The sequence below is a fragment of the Archocentrus centrarchus genome, chromosome 17 (assembly GCF_007364275.1).
Source record: "Archocentrus centrarchus isolate MPI-CPG fArcCen1 chromosome 17, fArcCen1, whole genome shotgun sequence".
NCBI lineage: Eukaryota > Metazoa > Chordata > Actinopteri > Cichliformes > Cichlidae > Archocentrus > Archocentrus centrarchus.
Window position 1 is genome coordinate 20720141 of NC_044362.1, and position 21755 is coordinate 20741895.

A 21755-nucleotide genomic window follows, 5' to 3' on the forward strand; every position below is an offset into this window, starting at 1 on the left:
TTTCCAAACATCTTTAAAAGTCTGTTAAAACCTGGAAAACAATCCCTTCTGCAGTGTATATCTCCCTCATGATCTAGGTGGAGTCTATAAGGAAATAACTTTTACGCTCAATGGCCCAACACAGGTCTGGCCTGCTCTGACTTCTATCCCATCAAACACCTTGAAAACACCTGTGATGAGCTGGAACGCTGACTAGGAGCCAGGTCTTGTCACCTATCATCAGCATCATTGAGGTCATCTGCGCCTGACCTCAGTGATGCTGTTGTGTCTGTGTCAAAGCAAAGTTGCACTGCCAGTGTTCAAGATTTTCAGAAATTCTTCCCATATAATAGTACAATAATGGTTGGTCATGTTCCTCACTAAGGGTTTTCAAAGGAGATGAAAATCTAGTCAGTTCTTTCTTAAGATTTGAAGAAATTCCTAAGATATAGCATTCACAAGAATGTCACTGATAAGGGTGCATAACAAAATGCTGAAAAAAATGAACAATGAAAAAAGCTCAACTGTGACTCCATCAGTCTAAATTATAACTGAGTTATGTAAGGTGAGTTCTTAGTTATTTTTTAGTTTTCGCAAAGGAAGGACTCAGTTCAAGACTAATCCGGCACTGTTTTCAGTTTGAACCATTGAATTCAAGGGTTCCAATCACTTCCACAGGCGTATCAAACCAAGCACCGAGGCATGCAGACTATTTCTACAAGCATTTGTGAAAGAATGGTTCGCTCTCTCCTGAGCTCAGTGAATTCCAGCGTGGTACCATGATAGGATGCCACCTGTGCAACAAGTCCAGTTGTGCAGATTCCTCACTACTAAACAGTCCACAGTCAACTGTTGGTGACATTATAACAAATTAGACGTGACTGGGAATGGCAGTAACTCAGCCACAAAGTGTTAGGCCACATTAAATCACAGAGTAGCGTGGCTGGATGCTGAGGTTTATCGTAAACAGAGGTCACCAACTTTCTGGAGAGCCAATTGCTACAGACCGCCAAACTTCATGTGGCCTTCAGATTAGCTCAAGAACATTGTGTAGAGAGCTTCATGGGATGGATTTCCATGGCCATGCAGCTGCCTCCAAGCCTTACATCACCAAGCACAATACAATGTGTCAGATGCAGTAGTGTAAAGCTCTAGTGCAGTGAAGACATGCTCTCTGGAGTGACGAATCACGCTTCTCTGTCTGGTAATCCGATGGGCAAGTCTGGGTGTGGTGGTTGCCAGGAGAACGGTACCTGTCTGACTGCACTGTGCCAAGTTTAAAGTTTGGTGGAGGGGGGATTATGGCGTAGGGTTGTTTTTCAGGGGTTGGGAACAGCCCCTTAGTTCCAGTGAAAGGAAATCTTAATGCTTCAGCATACCAAGACATTTTGGACAATTTCATGCTCCCAACTTTGTGGGAACAGTTTGGGGATGGCCCCTTCCTGGTCCAACATGAGTGCACACCAGTGCACAAACCAAGGTCCATAAAGACATGGATGAGTGAGTTTGGTGTGGAAGAACTTGACTGGCCTGCACAGAGTTCTGACCGCAACCCAACAGAACACCTTTGGGATGAGTGAGAATGGAGTCAAACCTTTTCATCCAAGATCAGTGTCTGCCCTCACTTCTGGAAAAATGGTGAAAATACCCATAAACACACTCCTAAACCTTGTGGAAAGCCTTCACAGAAGAGTTGAAGCTGTTATATTAAACCCTATGGATTAAGAATGGGATGTCACTCAAGTTCATATGTGTAAAGGCATGTGAGCAAATTCTTTTGGCAATATAGTGTATATTATCAAAAGTATGCACATTGCTCTCCTTGTTATCATCTCATCATTTCAATAATTATGATCAGACTTTATTTGCATTGCACATTAGTAGGAAGGCATATTACAAATGTGTTATACATTTCAAAGGTATTGTAATTGCAGGGTAAAATTTTTCTTAAATGGTTTAAGTGTGACAATTTGCTCTGGTGATGCATTCACTCCGAGTACTGCTCTTAATTATTTTGGTAGGAGACAGTGTCAACGAGCATGTAAATGTAAATGAGACGGATCTTACCTTTTCATAGCTTTGGTTGTAATGGGAGAGGAATTTTGCACATTCACTATAATTGGCCCATGTTTTGTTGGCTGCTGCCAGCTCCCATGTTCCATTGTTGTCACACCGACGGTATGCTAGTCCTAGACATCAACAAAAGAACTCTATTTTTAATTACAGATTTAAAGCTGCATAATTAAATAAATTGCAAAAGAGGTTTGAGAGAGAGCTCTGGCTATAACTGTACTTTACAGTTTGCAGTTGCACAGTGTACTGTAACTCACTCAAAATTCAGGGATTTAACTGCCTACTGTATCCAGGGCCAAGCTTACCTTTATGGTTGAAGTCATAGATATACACTGGACAGACAGTGGATACAAGCTTTCCAGGAGGCCCTTCAGGCCAACAAACAATGCCATCCCATTCTGGTGAGCAGAAACCATCTGCAGAGAAAAGAAAAGTGGTGACTTAAAACTAAATCCAGAGTGTATTGTTCTCTCGTGACTATAGTAGTTAAATAAATGTCAGCAGGCATTTTCAAAATTTGTATGTTTTGGGGGGATTTTGTTGTATTTTACCAAGTAGTTACATGATACATAAACAGCACTGGAATGGCACTGCAGAAGCAACCTTGTAATTTAATGTGTGGCAAAACTGCCCCTTTTTTCCTAAATAATTTTTGTTCTGCTTGTGGGAAACATGGGTCACCAAAAGAAACACATGCCTGTCCATTTCCCATCTATTGTAACATAATTAAGATCTGCAACCATGGAATTCCCCGCATGCTGACAACAAGTTGTCCATTGACTCTGGTGTGTTCATTAAGGCTTGTTTGTTGGCTGCTGAATATTTCCATAACTGCTCCATTGTTGAAAACATGACAACTGTTATAATGTTGTATGGAATTGGTTTTAGCATTTAAAGATTTCCTTTAACACTAGTTGCACTGTAGTACTCTAAGTACCCAATTATGGAAAAGTAAAAGTGCTGTATTACATAGTTCATAATCTGTATCATATGTTTTTGAGCATTTTTTTTAAACATGGACCTAATTCAATTTAACTAACAATTTAAAAAATAAAAAATGTGCAGGTTCTCACATTTGAGACAAAGAAGAAGATTAATTTTTGCAGTTACAGTGCTTAACAAATTTATTAGACCACCACCACCAAATTAACAGCATTGGTAATTACAAAAATAATTTTTTATGTTTCTATGATGGTTAATCCACCAGTATGCACATGTTCTTTAATCAAAATGATGTTTTTAGTGCTAAAATATAATTAGTGCTGTTATCCATGAAGTTTCAAATGTACTACTATTCATTTATTTTTGAACATCACATAAAAACAACAGCTATTGCATATTCTTCTTAGAACTGGCTGATGAAATAAATCTTGAACGTTTCTGTTTAGCTTTAGACTTTTTATGAGGATTGTTATGAGCGCAAAAAGTTGTCCAGGAATCCCTATAACAAACATTCTTAGTATTTTCCTCACTTTCCCCAGATGTTTACAAGACTGCTGGCTCTATGGTGACCCTGCTGATCACAAAAAACATCTTTCAAGTCTTTTCAGTGAAGATTGTGCCACATTAAACTTTGCCATAATGCATCTATGCATAGTTCAGACAAAGAACTTCAGGTTCAAAGGGGGAAAAATTCTGTGAGTGCACACAGCCTCCTAATTCTCAGCTAAACCATGGAACTGAGCCTACTGATAGTGTGAGCGGAGTCCCTTTCCCCACAGATTCTTGGCTAAACCTCCCTCATGGCTTGGCATTTATGTTGCATTATTGAAAACATCTGCCCCCACTTTGACCACTAATAAGTAGCTAAGGATAGAACTAAAACTCTCCTCTCTTTGCAGTAGATCCATTATTTTCTCATTCCTGTAATCAAACTTACAAAGAAACATCTGAAGAAATGACGACTTGCTTTTTAACTGCTTGTCACTGGGAGCACAAAATTAAAGAGCAGACTGAGTGGAGCTGACTGATTCCTGCAGATGTATGGTGGGAGAAAAACAGCGTTTAGTTTTGAAAATCACGCTGACCACACATCCTGGGAGTAAAAGTAGAATTGCTGCTTGCTTTTGCCATAGGTTTTACTACCATAGGACCACCTACTAACAGGCTTAAATTAAACACCAAAACACACAGACGCACACACGGACACACACACATATACAATTTCCCGTAAATTTCTTGACCACAATTTAAATATAAACGTGCCTACGGGGGGACTTTGGTATTTGTGATGTCACTGGGGTTTGAAGAAAATTCTTTTCTCCCCCGACTCATTTGATTCTGACCTGCAGATGTCAAAACACATGCTGCAGTTTCTCCTGATACATGCAGCCTTTTATAATGATTCCTGATGTTATTCTACACCCAGACCACAAGCTTGAAGGTTGAGCTATTTTCACACTGCAAGGTCTGGGGATTTGAACCCACATCCCTCCACTATCCTCTCCAGGCAAACCTCACTGCATCCCTCAAAGAAAACCTTGTCTCAGTCATCAAATGGTGAATTTTGTATATTTAAAGCACAAATGAAAGACAACAGCTATTCCCTTCAAATGGCACTCAAAGCTTTCTCAATTAACACATACTTGTGCAATTAATTCACTACTTTCTACAAATCCTGCGTTTCACCATGCTGGTGTTTGAAGTAGTTATCATTCCTCATCTCCTATAATAGTTTAAAAAAACCACATGATTACACTTACAGTGCCAGAAAAAAAAACTGTGGGAGGGATAGGCAAGACAAACAGAGATATAAATCTAAAGCTTTTAAAAAAAAAGAGAGAGAGAGAGAGAGAGAGAGAGAGAAATGCACATAGGTGGTGTTATCTGTGCTCTTCAAACTATGGGTTGGATAGTTTGAAGGTCACACCACAATGCGACACGGAAGGGAAAAAAAAAAAGCATACAAGTGACTTCTGCTGAAATCTTAATGACTTTTTCAAGGAAAAAACCTACATCATTCATCAGAAAGTGCACGTAATTCTTCCTTTGAACTTAATTGCAAAACCTTGACAATATCTATAATTTTACTCAACATCACAGCAAACCCACTGCCCAGATTTTAAATGACTTCCACACTACATAATTACAAACAGCCAAATGTGACTCTGGGGTTCAAATCAAATACAAAAGAAGTAATGTTAAAGCAATTCATCTGGCATTACAGAAAAAACAAAATCTCAAATCAAGCACATGCGAGGAACGCATATGTGCTTATCCAGGGGTGAGAGGTCTCCACCACAGTGGGGACTCTACTGAGGACTCTTTATTAAGGTAATAGGGTTATTCTAATTTCTTCAACTGTAATGTGATTGAACAGACATGTGCAACCTTCCAAAAGAGGTCAGCAAACAACCACTACATGCAGGATGAGTCACATCCGGCATACACCAGCATCATCGGGTATGCAGGTCAGCTCTCTTGTGCTGATGAACCCCCCTAAACAGCACCTCAAGCATTTCACAGCGCACATCCTAGTCAGGCATTCCTGATGGACTTGTTAGAGTCCAGATTGAGTGTAAGAGTCCTCCCTGATGTGCAGACAGAGGAACGTGCAAGTGCAATAATGCTATGGTTATCAATTATTTATAATATGTTAATATATAAATTTACATATAGACCCACAGTCAAGGTAGTGCAAAAATATTTAATTAGGTTTTATCCCATTGTAGTTTATGCTGCAAATAGTACGTACCTGGAGGTGCATGCTAAAGTGTGACACCAGGCTTTCCTGTCACTACAGCAGGTCAGGATAGATTATGCATGATGGTGGTCAGATGAGCAGCGTGGACTGTCATCTGAGAGCTCTCTAATGTTTGACTGATCACTCTCCACAGGCTTGGCGCCTGTAGCCATCTTCCTAATCTTGCTGTAAGTACTTGTACATAAACCCTAAGCAAACAAAAGCTGCTGGCCCTCTGCAATTCTCAAAAGTAGCAATTCTGATATTTTTTTTTTTAATCTAATTTGAGCTAGTGGATATTTATCAAAACCATGAAAAGTTGGGACATACCACATGGGCAATGTAACTACAGGGAATAGTCAACAATAGCTTTTGTGTTCTGAGCCAGGAAGTAAACGTTTTTAATTATGTGTTTCATTTACAAGGAGTATCGTTTGGAGGGCAAAGAATTTCATGTGACCACAATGCACTGGGGTTAAAGAGAAAATAATATGATTGGTTTGGCTGTGGAATTCCTCCCCAAACAATCAACTGGGAAAATGACAGCAACCACATGACCATACAGTGTGCTGGGATCTGCAGGAAAAGGGTGCTCTTTAGATACCCATAAATATTGAAGTGCACCCCAGGACCAGGTTTGCCTTCAAGCCCAGCCTTCGGAAAGCCACAGGGAAGACAAAGGAAACAAAGTGGAGGTTTTAAATGTAACCATCAACTTAAAGTTCACAAGAAATGTATTACAAACTGCTCCAAAAATGCTACTTGATTTGAACATATCTCCAAAATATAGGCAAAACGGTGCCTATTATTTACTTATTATAATGAACCAAGGCGGTTGTGGCAGAGCGGTGTGAACAGCATCAGCTGATTAGTGTAAGCTCTTATAATAATCAATAGTTGCACTCAAACAAGTCACCAATCACATTCAATCAACATAACATCCCGATGCACTCTTTCAAGCTCGCGATTATCCTCCTGCTGGTTATGCAGTCTACTTTCACAGCTCTTGGTAAACTTCATCGGCCGTGCTGTTTGGTCTCTCCCACCATCCGCCCGCCCTTCTTAGTGCTCCTCCTGTGTCTGATGGCATCCTCCACCTCGTACATTATATTTCAGCCCGGCATCCATGAGGCTCTGCTCTGTGCAGCCTTTGGGGGATTTACTGCACTCCACATTGAACCTCTACAGTAGCTCCAGCTAGAATTCACTGGGGAGCTTCCTCACTAGTGGAGCTCAAAACTATTTTTATGTGATAAAGCCTTCGACAAATGCATCTGTGACAGAAATCTTTTAATTAAAACAGTGGAAAATCACACTATTGGAAACCAATAATAAAAGGCAAAGAAGGTGGCACCTTCCGAACACATGATCCCATTTCAATTTCACACATTCTGCTTAATTAGTTTCCTCCAGTTTTCAGCTATTAGTTATCTTGAAATAATAATCTGTTGCTAAACGAGACATTTTATTCGATACACAAGCCATTAGGGATGGGCTTATGGATTGTACCCGTTATCTCTCTGACACACCCTTTTTACTGGGTGATTTGCATGACAAACATTGACTCTGTAATCCCTTCGTTACTCTCTGCTTTGGCATGAGAAAGATCACAGTCTGTCTAAAAGAGTATGCGAGAGCAAACTGAGTGCAACCAGTTTCCTGTGTTTGCACTAAATGATAAACAAATCTACAATATCGCGCATATGTACACCTATAAGCAATGTTCCCATTGTAAATCACAGCACACCTGGGTATGTGCATACATGGATGAGTCTCATACTCCACCCTTTACACACCAACATTAAATAATGAATCTTCAGTGCAAATCATCTCAAGAATGTTGATGTCAGTAAAATGAGCCTTCCTCCAGTCGTGTAGTCCTCTGGCATTCCCAACCTCGGTCTTTATATGTTTATAGTAATCAGACTAATTGCCTCACAGGTCACCAAAATGACGGTACCAATCAGTGGTACCTCCAACCTGTGTTTTCATTTCATTTTCAAAAGTGGAAACAGTTGAAAGGTGAAAATAGTTTGATTATTTATTTAGTTGAGTTTCATTATGGTGAACTTGGCAAGCATTATGATTAGTACTCATAATGAAGATACACAGTGTAATGACTGCTCCCACTGGCTTTATTTCTAGGCATTACTAATTTATACAAGTTATATGTAAATGTGATGATAATGTGCCAAATGAGAAAGCTGAGTGTGAGTCTGTGTGCCTCCAGTGCATCTTGCGTGCCTGACTGCTCAGTCGTGTTCGCTGCAGCAGTCAAACACAAGAACTGAATGAAAAATAACACTGTACACTAGATCTGAGCAAAGCACTGGAGGCTATTACTAACAACTATTAATGCTCTGCTTAGAAATTGTTTTAATGCCATTTGATTTTATCTAAGACCAGTGATTTCAGCAGCTAGCTTAAGTAAGTAGTAAAAGGGCATATATACACTTCCTTAAATCCAGTCACCTGCCACATCACAGCATTATCCCAACAGTACCCATTTTCCAGCAGAATTTTTTGAGTGTACTTATATCTCTTACAAATAAAAGGCACTAATACTATACAGTACTTATAGCTCACCATTACAAACAAATAAAATTGCGAGCTTGAGCTCATGATAAAGTGGGTCTGTAAGTACTGGATTATATGAAGCCATATTAAAAGTGTGAGTCGAGGCATAATTATGCATATTCCTCACATTTAATTTTTACAGACTGACTCTAATTAACCATATGTGTCACAGATTTTCCTGGTCTTCAAAATGTGAGGAACAGAGAGCAGGGTTTCTGTTTAGGTGTGCCCATATTCCATGCAAGTTCTTTTTTTTTTTAAAGATTTTAGCTTTTGCAAGGGAAGTGGTGGACATCCTACAGCCGATTTAAGGTTTAATTCTGGATTTAGGGATCTGTGATTTTTGTTTTTTTCACATGGCTGCACTCAATCCATAGCTGTAGCACACAATGAAATAGCTAAACAAATATTAAAGGAGCATATTGTATACAGATATTCCTCTGGCCCCCTGATGAATTATAGTTAAATGTCCTATGTGGCTGTTGACTGTTTTGCTATGAAATTCAGTACTGAAAATTCAAGTCCCCCTCAAGAATAACAGTTTTGTTACTGCAGACTCACAAAGTCACTCATATGGCTAAAAACTTAGATTTGTTTCTTTACTCACCAAGAATCCTGTGCTTTGCCTTGATGTCATCCTCACATTTTTGCTTGGCTTTGAACAACAACTCTATCTGTTCCTCTCTCGTCACCACATCATCGGCATAAACCTGAAAATCAGGGGGAATGGAGTTAATAAAAGGATATGTAAGTATAAATACCAATAAAGTGCAAAATGAATACTATAAAATAACATTTCCAACTCAGCAAAACGGCAGTTAAATCACCAAAGAACAACACAAAAGTGTGAATATTTCACTGCAGATGTGTGATCTCCTCTGGATTTGAAAATAAGCAGGAAAATCAGGACGGATTTGGATCGAGGCATTCCTTTTTCTTCACAGCTACTTCAAAACTGTCAAACTGCTGCCTGCAACTCTGCTCACAGTGCCATGGACAAAACAAGCAACCCAGTTTCCGTTCCTGAAAATGTGCACTACCAACATTTTCTCACAGAGGATATGAGTGACAGTAATATAGTAGATAAATATTAGAAAACACTGTACTTTGAGCGTGCAAGTGGACTCATTGAAGAGTTCTTTCTGTCTTACTGTGATAAAGTAAAAACTAAACTTCCCTGACTAAACAGGATCAGTTTCACTTGCTGCTTACAGTCTCATTCCAGTGGTAAACTGATCGACATGCGGAAAGTTTTAACACCGACAAAAATGACATTTTATTCCCAACATTTTAATTTTTTTTTACCCCTTATATATTTTCAGCTTCTGAACATTTTATATGAGGGTGACGTGGTAACTCAGGTGTGGTTTTCCAGTCAAGAAAACTTTTTCCATTCTAATAGGTCACACTGACTGACTTGCTGTTTGCCTGTGGATCACTTTTGGGCAATGACAAATGTGACTGTATTGAAAATGACAACATTCATTTTTAACAGAGCATGACAAGAAGAGTGGAAATGAAAGCACAGGCCACCAAAAACTAAAGGCTCGATCAGCACGCAATTCACCAGAATCTTTAATGCAGTCATGTGGGCGCTATCATTGTTCTCTGAGCCATACTGCACCAAAACTATAATATGTATACACACACCACGAGACATAAACTAACATGTATGCCATAGTGTGCCTGGAGGTGCGGCTAAAAAAAACACACACACACACACACACACACACACACACACACACACACACACACACACACACACACACACACACACACACAGTCTTGTTTTTTTGGTCCAGTGATCCAGAGCAAATAGTGCAAATTAAAGACAGACGTTTACTCAGAGCAGCTGACTCCCTGGCTGCAGTTGCATCTGTCGGTTTCAGACCCAAATTACATGTCTCGATGTGAAGAAATCAAATTTTGCTCTTGCTTCTATGAAAGCAAGAAGCAGATGAGTTCAAATACTAATGGGCAATTCTTTTAGCAAGAAGCAAGACGCTACAGAAAGAACAAGTTAAATCTATAAGACAATAATTCACCTTCTACACATTTATTGCAGTCATTTTTGAGTGGTTATGTATTTTTTCAGTTTGACAAAATGAAATATGTAACCATAGAGTCTTCTCCGGCAGATAAAAAGTAAAGACAGTGGGGAGATTTGCTTGTCAGTTCTTTTTGTGATATACTGATTATGACTGATTTCATCTCTAAATACAAATAATACCATTGATTTTCCATTGTTTCCCTTGGAAAAATAACTTTTAATCTCTACAACAAGGTTAATTTTTTTGGACATATATTTAAAAAAAAAAAAAAAAAAGCTCTCACACTCATTGGCCATTTTGTTATACTACTGATTGAGACAAATATCTAATCACGCAATCACACGGCAGCCACTTTGTGAGTTTAGGCATGTAGACATGTTCAAGACAACCTGTTGGAGTTTAAACCAAGCAACAGAATGGAGAAAAAAGGTAACTGAAGTGACTCTGAATACTGCATGGTTGTTAGTTTCAGACGGGCTGGTCTGATTATTTCAGAACCTGCTGTTCGTTTGGGTTTACAGAGAATGGTCCAAAAACAAGAAAATATCCAGTTCGTGGCAGTTCTTTGGGTGAAAATTCCTTGTTGATGTCGGAAGACAGAAGAGAATGGTCAGGCTGCTTCAAGCTGATAGGAAGGCAACAGTAACTCAAATAATCACTTGTTGAAGCCAAGGTATGCAGAAGAGCATCTCTGGATGTACAACACATCAAATATTGAATCAGATGGGCTATAGCAGCAGAAGACCACATCAGCTGTCTGTTAAGAACAGGCAACCAATGCTACAATTCACACAGGATCACCAAAAATGGATACTGGAAGATTGGAAAATGTGTTCCCTGCTCTGGTGAGTCTCAAATTTCAACTTTTGCTGACCATGTCCACCCCTTAAAGACCACAGTGTACCAATGTTCTGATGACTGCAGGATAATGTGCAGTGTCACACAGAGCAAATCAACTTCAAATGGTTTTCTTGAACATTACAATCATCAGATCTCAATACAGTAGAGCACCTTTGGGATGTGGGGAAACAGGAGTCATATAATGGATATGGAGGCAACAAATCTGCAGTAATTGTGTGACGCTATCATGTCAGTATGGACCAAAATCTCTGAGGAATGTTTCCAGCACCTGGCTGACTCTATGCCACGCTATATTTAGGCTGCCCTTAAGGCAAAACAGGCCCAACCTGATACTAGCAAAGTGTACCTAATAAAGTGGCCAATGAGTGTAGAAAGCTGACAACTGCATGCTATTATTTGTGTTCAGGCCTCTAGCAATATATAAAGATATCCTGTGGAAAATAATTTAAAGTAATCTCTATCTCAATTTTTTTTTATCAGTATAGAAATATCAGATTTCTCATTCTGCAACAATAATATTTCAATATGATTTCATATTATACTGTTGTTATTGTTGTGTATTTTGGTATAAGAAGAAGAAGAAGAATGCATTTATTTGTCATTATACAGAATGTACAATGAGATTGGAGGTGATACTGGTGACTATATCAAATGCTGAAGTTTTACTCATAACAACAATTGAATTTTAAACTAATCAGACATTTAAAGACCAAACATTTAAATGCTCAAATAAATTACAAGAATTTTACATTGGTTCTTGAGCACAGCATTTTAGAGAACGTACTTTCCTACTACTGTTACTGCAGTAGCTGTACAGTCCACTAAGAAGTATCTATAGTTTTGCAGTTGGCTGCTACAACTATAGGAACGAACTCTTGAAGCAAAGTATAACTCTGGTATTTTTCCAGACTTTTTCAGCCCTCTCTGGTGCCTGTTCATAATGAGAAATAGAAATAGAGAAGTATAGATGGGAACAAAGGCATGCATACTTTGTCTCTAATAGATGTACGCAACTTTGTGAGGTTTAAATTTAACTGTAAATACTAAGCCGTTGTGGGTTTGCGCCATACAAACCCACAATACCTCAATCCATCAATATTTTCACTACTTTCAGGCCTGAAATAAGGATGTCCAGTCTGAGACCTGAATAAGGTTACAGAATGAAGACGTTTATGGCTTTGCACAGTAAACAACCACAGATGGAATAACATTTTACCACAGGCGAACAAGGATAGATACTACCTGTTTACTGTACTAACTAAGCCAATATAGAATATTCCACTGACAGCTTCTGAGACGTTCACACTATTTTCATCTAAAAAGCTGCCTGGTGTTACTTTAGGTGAAAGCTCAACCAATAGGAAACCAGAAACAGTGAATTTGATAGACAGGACAAACGCCACTATCATTACCTCTATTTGCAGACAGGTGACAGATGAAAGGAAAAACACTGAAGGCTTGGCCCCTACATTAAGGAGATCCAGGGACTGTGTTATGGCATTATCACAGTCAGCTGATATTATATTTCTATCCTGATGGGAGTGATCTCTTCATAAGTATTTAAGTGTTGTGACTCATATCCTGTGGCCTCTGCAGTCACCAGCTATTAAGCTAGTTATGGACTTATGAGAAAATTTTAAATGATTGCATGAATCTCACTGATACATGTTTAATTTTTTACTGAAGTCCACACACTTCAAAAGGGTGTGAAATGCCCACTAATTTATTTCACTTTGAAATCTTAGGGTGCACATCGGTAACAGTCGCTCTTAGTTGTTTCTGCCATCTGAGTGAAACTGCTGTTCCAGCACATTATGAACAAACATCCTAGCCTTTACAGCAGTGTTTAAGCCCCCATGAAACGGTAAACCAAAATGAGGCATGGAGTTTCAGCTTTCTTTCTCAAAAAACAGACTCCTGCATCCAGGGATATAGAAGTGTATCATTTACCATTTCAAGAGGAGAATCTTGGGTAATATGTATGCCCCATGATTATTTCTGAAAACTATTCCCTCTCCACTGGCCAGAGTCCAAACCTCCAAAGTAAACACACCTCTCACAGGGAGAAACATGGACATTCTTATTTACTGCATTTCATTCAAAACACAGTATTCTTTTTGTGAAATGCTTTTGAGTTTATGCCAAAATGAGAATTAGAAAAATACACAGTATATAAATATGTCTGTTTTCGTCACCGGTCGCTAGAATACAAACTCCACTTAGATAAACCACAAGTTTCTATTTGTCTTTGCAAACTGCAGCTTGATGACTTAAACTGCAGCTCTCTGCAAGAATATAAGACCAATATTGAGAGAACTGTATTTAGGTTGCTCTGTTTAACCACCAGGATGAAATACTAACAGCATACAGTGTGGGAGAAAAAGTACATTTACAGTTTAGTTTTAGTTTTCTATTTTCAGCATTTGGTCATTAATGCAAGTTGTATTTATCTGTCAAAGTTTGACTTGTCTGGTATGACAGATGAAAATTTTCAGTGTTCATTTGTTGATTTTCAAATATTTTGCAGCAAAGGTTAAAAAAAGATTCTAATAAATTGTCCATCGGAAATGTGTCATGTGGCTAGACGCAATGCATACATTGAGTGGAGACACTGGGTTTCTAGTACATTACCGCCAGCCTTCATTGTGGACTGCCTCGCGCTTTTTATTTCTTCTTCTTTCTTTTTTCAAGAAAGTTGTGGCCAACCAAAGTCATTTCCTGTAATGTCCTACACTGTATCAGAGAGCCAAATGCTGGAGCTTGTGAGGTAGACTTTCATTAGAAAAAAACAAAACAAAAACTCAAGGATCCAAAAAGTTTAAATGAACCACAAAAACCACTGGATTCAATGGAGTATAATTATCTGCAATGAGTCAACAGTGTATTTGGATTCGAAATAAAGCTCAGTGATCTCATTAGTACTATCTCAGACCATAAAAAAAGTTATATCAAAAACATAACATAAAATTAGCTCAAAGTATCATGACAGCAAAGATGCAAGCATTTTTGAGTGAAACACTACAACACCAAAGTGGCTTGAACTTCGTACTGAGCTCTCAGAAAGTTGAATAAAAGGGCAATTCCTCTGCCAAAATGAATATACTTTACCCTCAAGCTAGGCTCAATGGGCAATTAAAAGAAAATGCATACCAGTAGCTTTGATTACTGTGAAGTTCATAAAAACTGAATACTTGGAATCAAACAAGTCCTTCCCGCCTATACTTCTTCCCCAACTGTACTTCTTCTCTCCCATTAAATTGTAAATGTCCTGGTTCTTATACAGCGCTTTACTCTGCTTGAACACTCAAAGCACTTTATACAACATGCCTCATTCACCCATTCATACAAGAACTTTTTTCTATGCCTAAGTGCTTTCAATCTAGCACTCACACACATCGCAGCGCAACTTAGGGTTCAGTATCTTGCTCAAGGATACTTTGACATGCAGACTGCAGCAGCCAAGGATCAAACCACCAACCAATCCCATGGGGTTGTATCACCAGCTGTTGTTTTAGTATGCTCTTGACACTTTTGTTGTTGTTTTTTGAGGGGTGTGTGTTTTCATTTGGAAATGAAAGTGGAAAATCACCTTAACAAAAAAGAAAAAGAAAAGAAACAAATGTGTATGTGTGGACGTAACCTTAGTTTAGCTCTTGTTACTACCAACAAAATTACAGTTTCCGCTAATAAAACAACATTCTGACAGAATGGGTTAATGACAGTCTGCAGGAATAATTATTGGCTGGAAAATTTTAACTTTTCTGGCGGTTTAGCAAAGACTGACTCAATGATAACACAAGATCACATTCACAGCATGGCAGGAGATACTATAAAAGCAACAACGACAGTGCGTGATTGTAAACACAGACTAACTAAGCTAGCTACAAAACAATTGTTTGTTTTTTCAAGCCAAGAACAGCTTTTGCATTTCTGTAAAACAATATGTGTAAATATAGGTTATTAAATAAGAGTTAAGAATTTGCTTTCTTAAAGGGAACATGTAATCATACACCAATTAGCCATGTGCTAGCTATTCATGGCCCAAAAATTAATTTGGAGAATCATTAAACCTGTATTGTTTATGAGTAATGTTTTTGGTGAAGTCACAGCTTGAGACCCAATTGAGGCTTAAAAGTATTTTCTTCCAGTCCTGTTGGCTAAAACTATGATGTTCCCATACAGCTAAACTGCATTCTCAAGAACATTTCCAGGCAGAGACACATTTTCCTCCTGAATTAAGTTTTTTGGGGGGCACACCACAAATACGTTTCAAATGGATATATTATAGCCATTTATTTTCTTGCTTTCTTACTGTCACTAAATTTGGGGAGAGACTTGTCAGCCCGAGAGCCAAGAAAACTGGAAACCAATTTTTATTTAACCAAAAACCATGGCATTTTCTTAAACCTAACCAGGTTTCGTTGTCTAAACCTTAATGGGGTGAGTAAGGCACTAAAAATGAAAAATCTACAACAAAAAAAAATCCAAACTGTCAAACTAATGACCCCCACATGGAATTCAAAACCCAGAATCCCACAAAAGACTCCTGATACCACAACACCCAGACCTGCTGATGCTATCTTTCCATAAAAAAAAAAGTAAAAAGTTTCCCTTGAAGCAATATTAAGAAAGCAGGTTGGTTGTATGGGGCCCGTTTACAAGATTTTAATAACACAGTGTTGTATGTTTTTGTCCAACATAAGCAAAATACATTCAAACAGACAGCGTCAAAAAGCAGCAATTTCAAGATTTCAAAAAAAGTCAGTAAATAGTAATAAAGAGAGAACTGTATACAATTACATATTTTTTAAGGAAAGCATGTAAACATATCAGTTTTTCTGTACCATTATCAAATGTAATACATGGAGTCTGTTTGGTTTGTTTCTGTTTGTTTGGTTCATGAATGAATCAATATACATAAGCTTAAACTTCAAAATTTTGTTTATTTTTCCACCAGTCTACTACACAGACCAACGAAGGGCGGAAGTTCTCCTGTGATAAGCAAACTCCTGAAATTAAAGTTAAGCATCATAACTGGATATTTTTATTCAACATTAATGTCTCACTTAATATAGTTGGAAATTAATCATTCGCTCAGCTGTATTCCTTGATGTTGAAATGTGTTATGCTTGTTTTAACAGCTTATTTTGAATTAAAGACTTAAAATTAAACCACAAAAAGGAGAAAAAGTTCATTCTCCGTTTAACCAGCTGCTTTTACACAGCTGTGTGACGCTGATATAAAGGCTAGCCGCTAACTTCTGGCCTTTGCGGTCTTCGTGGGCTGCGAAGGACCCAAGCTGTGTCCAAATTCAGGGGCCGCATCCTTCGAAGGACCCGTCCTACGTAGACCGAGTCCTTCGCGGCCCACGAAGACCACAAAGGCTGGAAGTGAACAGCTTTGAAATTGGATGGTCTAGCCTTAATATCAGCATTGCCCGCCCCCACCTTGGCTTATCAACCAAGGCTGAGGGATATATATATATATATTAGGGGTGGGACTCGATTAAAAAAATTAATCGAATTAATTACAAGCTTTGTAATTAATTAATCGAAATTAATCGCATTTTAATCGCATTTCAGTATTTGACATGAGAAATATTAATTTAAGTTTAGTTGATGAATGAATCAATATACATAAGCTTAAACTTCAAAATTTTGTTCATTTTCCCACCAGTCTACTACACAGACCAACAAAGGGTGGAAGTGCTCCTGTGATAAGCAAACACCAGAAATTAAAGTTAAGCATCATAACTGGATAGTTTTATTCAACATTAATGTCTCACTTGTTATAGTTGGAAATTAATCATTCTCTCAGCTGTATTCCTTGATGCTGAAATGTGTTATGCTTGTTTTAACAGCTTATTTTGAATTAAAGACTTAAAATTAAACCACAAAAAGGAGAAAAAGTTCGTTCTCCGTTTAACAGCTGCTTTTACACAGGTGTGCTTCGCACTCACGGTTGCTAGGCGACATGAGCTACGCAGAGGTGACGGCAGGTGACGCTGATATGAAGGCTAGACGCTCACTTCCGGCCTTTGTGGGCTGCGAAAGACGTGGGCCGGGTCCTTCGCAGGATGCAGCCCCTAATTTGGACATTGTGCGTCGATATAATCTGTATGCCGGGAACTCGCGCACTGAGAAACGTTCCACAGTGCAAAGTGCGATTAAAATGCGTTAAAAATTTTAACGCGTTAATTTCCCCGTAATTAATTAATCGAAATTAACGCGTTAAAGTCCCGCCCCTAATAAATATATATATATATATATATATATATATAAATATAAATCTTCACCCTCCTCTAAGGGAAGTGAGAGGGAGATATGTGTGGGAGTTCCGGCACAAAATCTTAACTGTACTCTTCTGGACAGAGAGACTCCTGATGTGGCCAGAATCTGCTGGAGCCACTCTTCCACTCTTGGGGGTTATAGCTCTTAATGTTCCTATTACTGTGGGGACCACTTTGGACTTGAGCCTCCACATCTGCTCCAGTTGTTCTTTCACCCCCTGGTACTCTGTTTTATTATGCTCCTTCTTTCTGATGTTGCTGTCCGCTGAGATTGCCACGTCTATCACAGCTGCAGTCCTTTTCTAGCCACTGGTAGGATTTCTTGATGTTAGCCACTTCCTCTATCATGATACATCATATGCAGGGGCTTGGTCTTCCAAGATAGTTACTTCTTCTGTTCCTCATCGCTGTCTGTCTTCAGCTGCCTGAGGCACACCTGGAGCAGCTCATCTCCGATGGCCTTCTTCCTGATGTATTCATGGATGCTCCATGGTTCCTCCTGGATTAAGGCTCTGACACACACTAATCCTTGCCCTCCCTCTTTCCATTGGTCGTAGATCCTCAGGGTGCTGAACTTTGGGTAGAGACCTCCATGCACTGTGAGGAGTTTTCATGTCTTGGCATCAATGTCCTTCTGTGGCCAGCTTGTTATTTAAATTGGGTATCCAATGACCGGGGTAGGGTGTATGTATTGATAGCTCAGTTCTTATTCCTACAATTGAGCTGGCTTCTCAGCAAGTGTCTTACTTTCTGTGGCTGACCTTCTTCATGGTTCCTGTTGGCCTGTGGGATACCAAGTACTTGTAGGTGTCCTATATATCTGCTTTTCTGCCTTCTGACAGAAAAGCAGTTATATAGTCCAAATCACCTTCCCTCTCTTTGGAATCATTCAACCATGCTTATCCAGTACAAATGACGTCCTGATGTCCTCGCTATGTACAGGAGGTGGCTGATGGTCATTCCAATTCTGAATCTATATCTGTATCCACTCTTAGTGATGAGTTGGCTTAGGGGGTTGAGGCCTATGTAGAACAGCAGCGGGGAGAGTGCATCACCTTGGTACAGTCCACACTAGATGTGACTTGTGCAAATACCTTGGAGTTAGCCTCCAGTGATATCAGGGCACTATTGGTTTTGTATAGTGCCAAGCACTCCTATAATCATCTATGGGGCATTGAATTGTAGGCTCTTTTTTAGTCAATCCAGCTGGTGCTTTAACCATCTGATGTTATTTGCCTTTGGTGTTGAGCTGCCCTCATGTGTTGACTCATGTGACTACTTGTTCTACCCTGTGTTAGCCAGTCCAGATGAGTTATTATTTTGGGCCATTTGCCAGGCATTCATGGAGTACTGTTCAGTTTCTTCAGCCGCTGTTAGGCTGTTAGGCCATCCAATAATGTATCTCTCTGTTAGATGATCCATCAGCGAAGATGAGATTTTTAGGTAAATGATCCTGCACTGTCCAGCTCTTCGTTCTCTATTCTTCATTCTAGAGATACCTTAAGGGCTATCTGCTATGTGGTACTGGCTGTTTCTTTTAATGGGAGGTTGCTATGGTCCGCTGTTAGGTCCACCAGCCATTTGGCGTTGGTGTTGCTTGAAGCCCCTTTCTCCCAGATGGTTTTCTAAGTATGGCTCAGTCTCAGCTCTAGATGGGTCTGCCCTTATACTATTGTTCCCTTGCAGCTGCTGAAAGTACATCCTGAATGTATCTTTCGGGAACAGGCTGTTTATTCTCTTGGCCTCTGCTTCTCTGGTGTATCTCTTCAGCCTCATGGCCAGAGCCATTTTTTTTTTTTGGCAGTTCCTAGAGCCTCAGCTATGGACATCTTGTTGCACTTCTTATCCATCCAGTACCTGTCTCTCATGACATCCATAACATCCTCTCAGATTTTCCTGATTTTGGCCTCCAGCCTTGTTCTCCACAGGGCACTTTCTCAACATGAATTTTTGAGCTTATACCAAAGTGTTTCTAGGATTACTGCGGCAGTGGCATATATGAGTTCATTAGTTGCAGTGTTTTCATATTTAAAAACATCACCTAACCTGTAAGAAAAAAAAACTTATATTACCATGTAAGTAGAAGAAACTCTTAAACTTATTTACTATAGATCACTGATTTATTTGAGGTCAAACTTCACATGGTTTTAAAAGCACTGGATGAGTTTACAGACATACACATACTGTGTTATTTCAGTTCACTGTTTTCAGATGTTGTGACTGTCAACACAGAACCTCTGATCCGAACTCACGCAGCATTTTCACTGGAAACCATATTCCTTTTCTCTATCACTTCAGAGCCATCCAATAATGTGTCTCTCTATTAGATGATCCATCAGCGAAGATGAGATTTTTAGGTAAATGGTCATATAAAGTAAGACTTTCCTTTCCTGATCACACTTCATCACATGAATGATAAATACTATACAGATAATATTTACTCTGGTTGCTGTAAAATGCCTCTATTATAGGAATACAGTCGAATGTTTGTTTTATGTACTTGTTTTGGTCATTTGCCATTCTTTACACCATAGGCTAACATTCACTTCCTTGTTGTTGGCATACGTTCAAAATTTGATCCCAAGGGCTTTTGGACTTTCCTGCATGTTTTTTCTTCACAAAATAGCGAGGTCTAGAAAATTATAACTTCGCTGAATCTAGTGTTTAATGGGCTGTCTACTATCTGGAAAAAACATGAATATGTTACTTTTGACATATTGCACCGCATGAATGTTTTAGCGGATGAGGTTCCTGGATATTATAAACTCTATGAGTCAGTGCCACTCCTCTTCAACTGTGCAATTTGCATTTGATGATAAAAACCACAAACCACAAGACTGGTTGTCCTTTGGAAATGCTTGCAGACCACATTCTGACTTAAAGCAGCATTTAGTTCCTAATTATACCCTGCTCTGGTCGTAAGCTTGAAGAACAGCACTTTTGTCCTTGATGGAAACATTGTGTGTGCTCTGAGAGGCTGCACACAAGGCAGATAGCTGTGACTGTTGTTCTCTCAAATTAAAAAGGGATCATTCTTGCATTATATAAGTGATTTAATGCAGCAACTACAGGCTGTTGCTTCAGTAAAGCAATATAAATGCACCATTTTAATTTTCATCAAAAGCTTAAAAACTACTAATGGTTATGCAACAACCAAATGCACTAGACATTTCATAATATCTTAAAGGATGTCACAAAACAACCAATAAAACAAACAAACAATACTGACAGGTCACTGGGAGTCAATAGTAAAACAATGCATTTCCATAAATGCAGCTTTATGCATATGAGAAGAGGATTATATATAAAAACATAGATTTTAAAGTGGATTTAAAAACCACAGAGCTCTTTTTTGCAAAAAAAAACAGTTTCAGATGTAACATATGTAGCTCTACGGCACAGACTGGCATTAATGGATTATAAGACCAACTCAGTCGCAGCTTGGCATTAAAGCAGTTACCTTGTAAATAACATCAGCTTAGCAGTGATCAAAATGTATCTCTGTATCATGAGAAACACTCTTCACTCAATTAAAACTGATTATTCAGTGTTTGTCATTTCTTACATTAATATTAATGAAGTTGGAATTGTGGGTCAACCCAATCATATACCTGCAAAATGCCTTGAACTACAATAATTGTAAAATCTATCTAGATGCGGTTGCAGAAAGTTGGGTTATGTATTATTTATTGGCATGGACAGCAGAAGAGACTCATCCATTTTTAAATGAGACTCAACAAAAATACATACTGTACCAAGAAAGAAAATCACAGGCTGAGGCTTTGAAATGTCTGAAAGCTTTCTAGAGGTGGGTTTATCTATTTTTTTTCCTTTCTTTCTTTTTTTTTTTTTTTTTTACAGAGAAGGTTTCATAAATGAATAATGACAATGAAAAGTGTCAGGTGAAGTGTCCAGAGAGTTTTTTTTTTTTTTTCAATTCAAGTCAAATCATTCATATCAGCATTTTCACTACTGCTACATTTGCTTCACTGTTTAAATCTACAATAAACAGTGAATTCACATAACATGCAGAGCCTTGTCTAGCTCACTGTTAATATTATGCCTACAGGGAGTTTTTCAATTAGCATCACAAAGCCAACTTTTACAATTCCAACTGAGTGTCAACCATAATTGAGCAATCTCAATCTCAATCTATAACAACATATCCCTTTAAAAAAAAAAATTATGAAAATGTTAGAATTTTTGCACCTATTCACAAGTCTACCTTGAATAATTATGCATT

At 38.6% G+C, this 21755-nt stretch overlaps 1 protein-coding gene across 1 annotated transcript in view; it reads right to left on the reverse strand.

The window, feature by feature from the left end:
• The window catches only part of pth1r (parathyroid hormone 1 receptor), a 53521-nt gene that overhangs the window by 15708 nt on the left and 16058 nt on the right, over positions 1–21755 (reverse strand). The window contains exons 2-4 of the mRNA XM_030751001.1: positions 8919–9021; positions 2358–2468; positions 2047–2168 (exon numbers count right to left, since the gene is read on the reverse strand). Of these exons, the coding sequence (XP_030606861.1) occupies positions 2047–2168; positions 2358–2468; positions 8919–9021 (336 nt within the window). The remainder of the gene's footprint in view (positions 1–2046; positions 2169–2357; positions 2469–8918; positions 9022–21755) is intronic.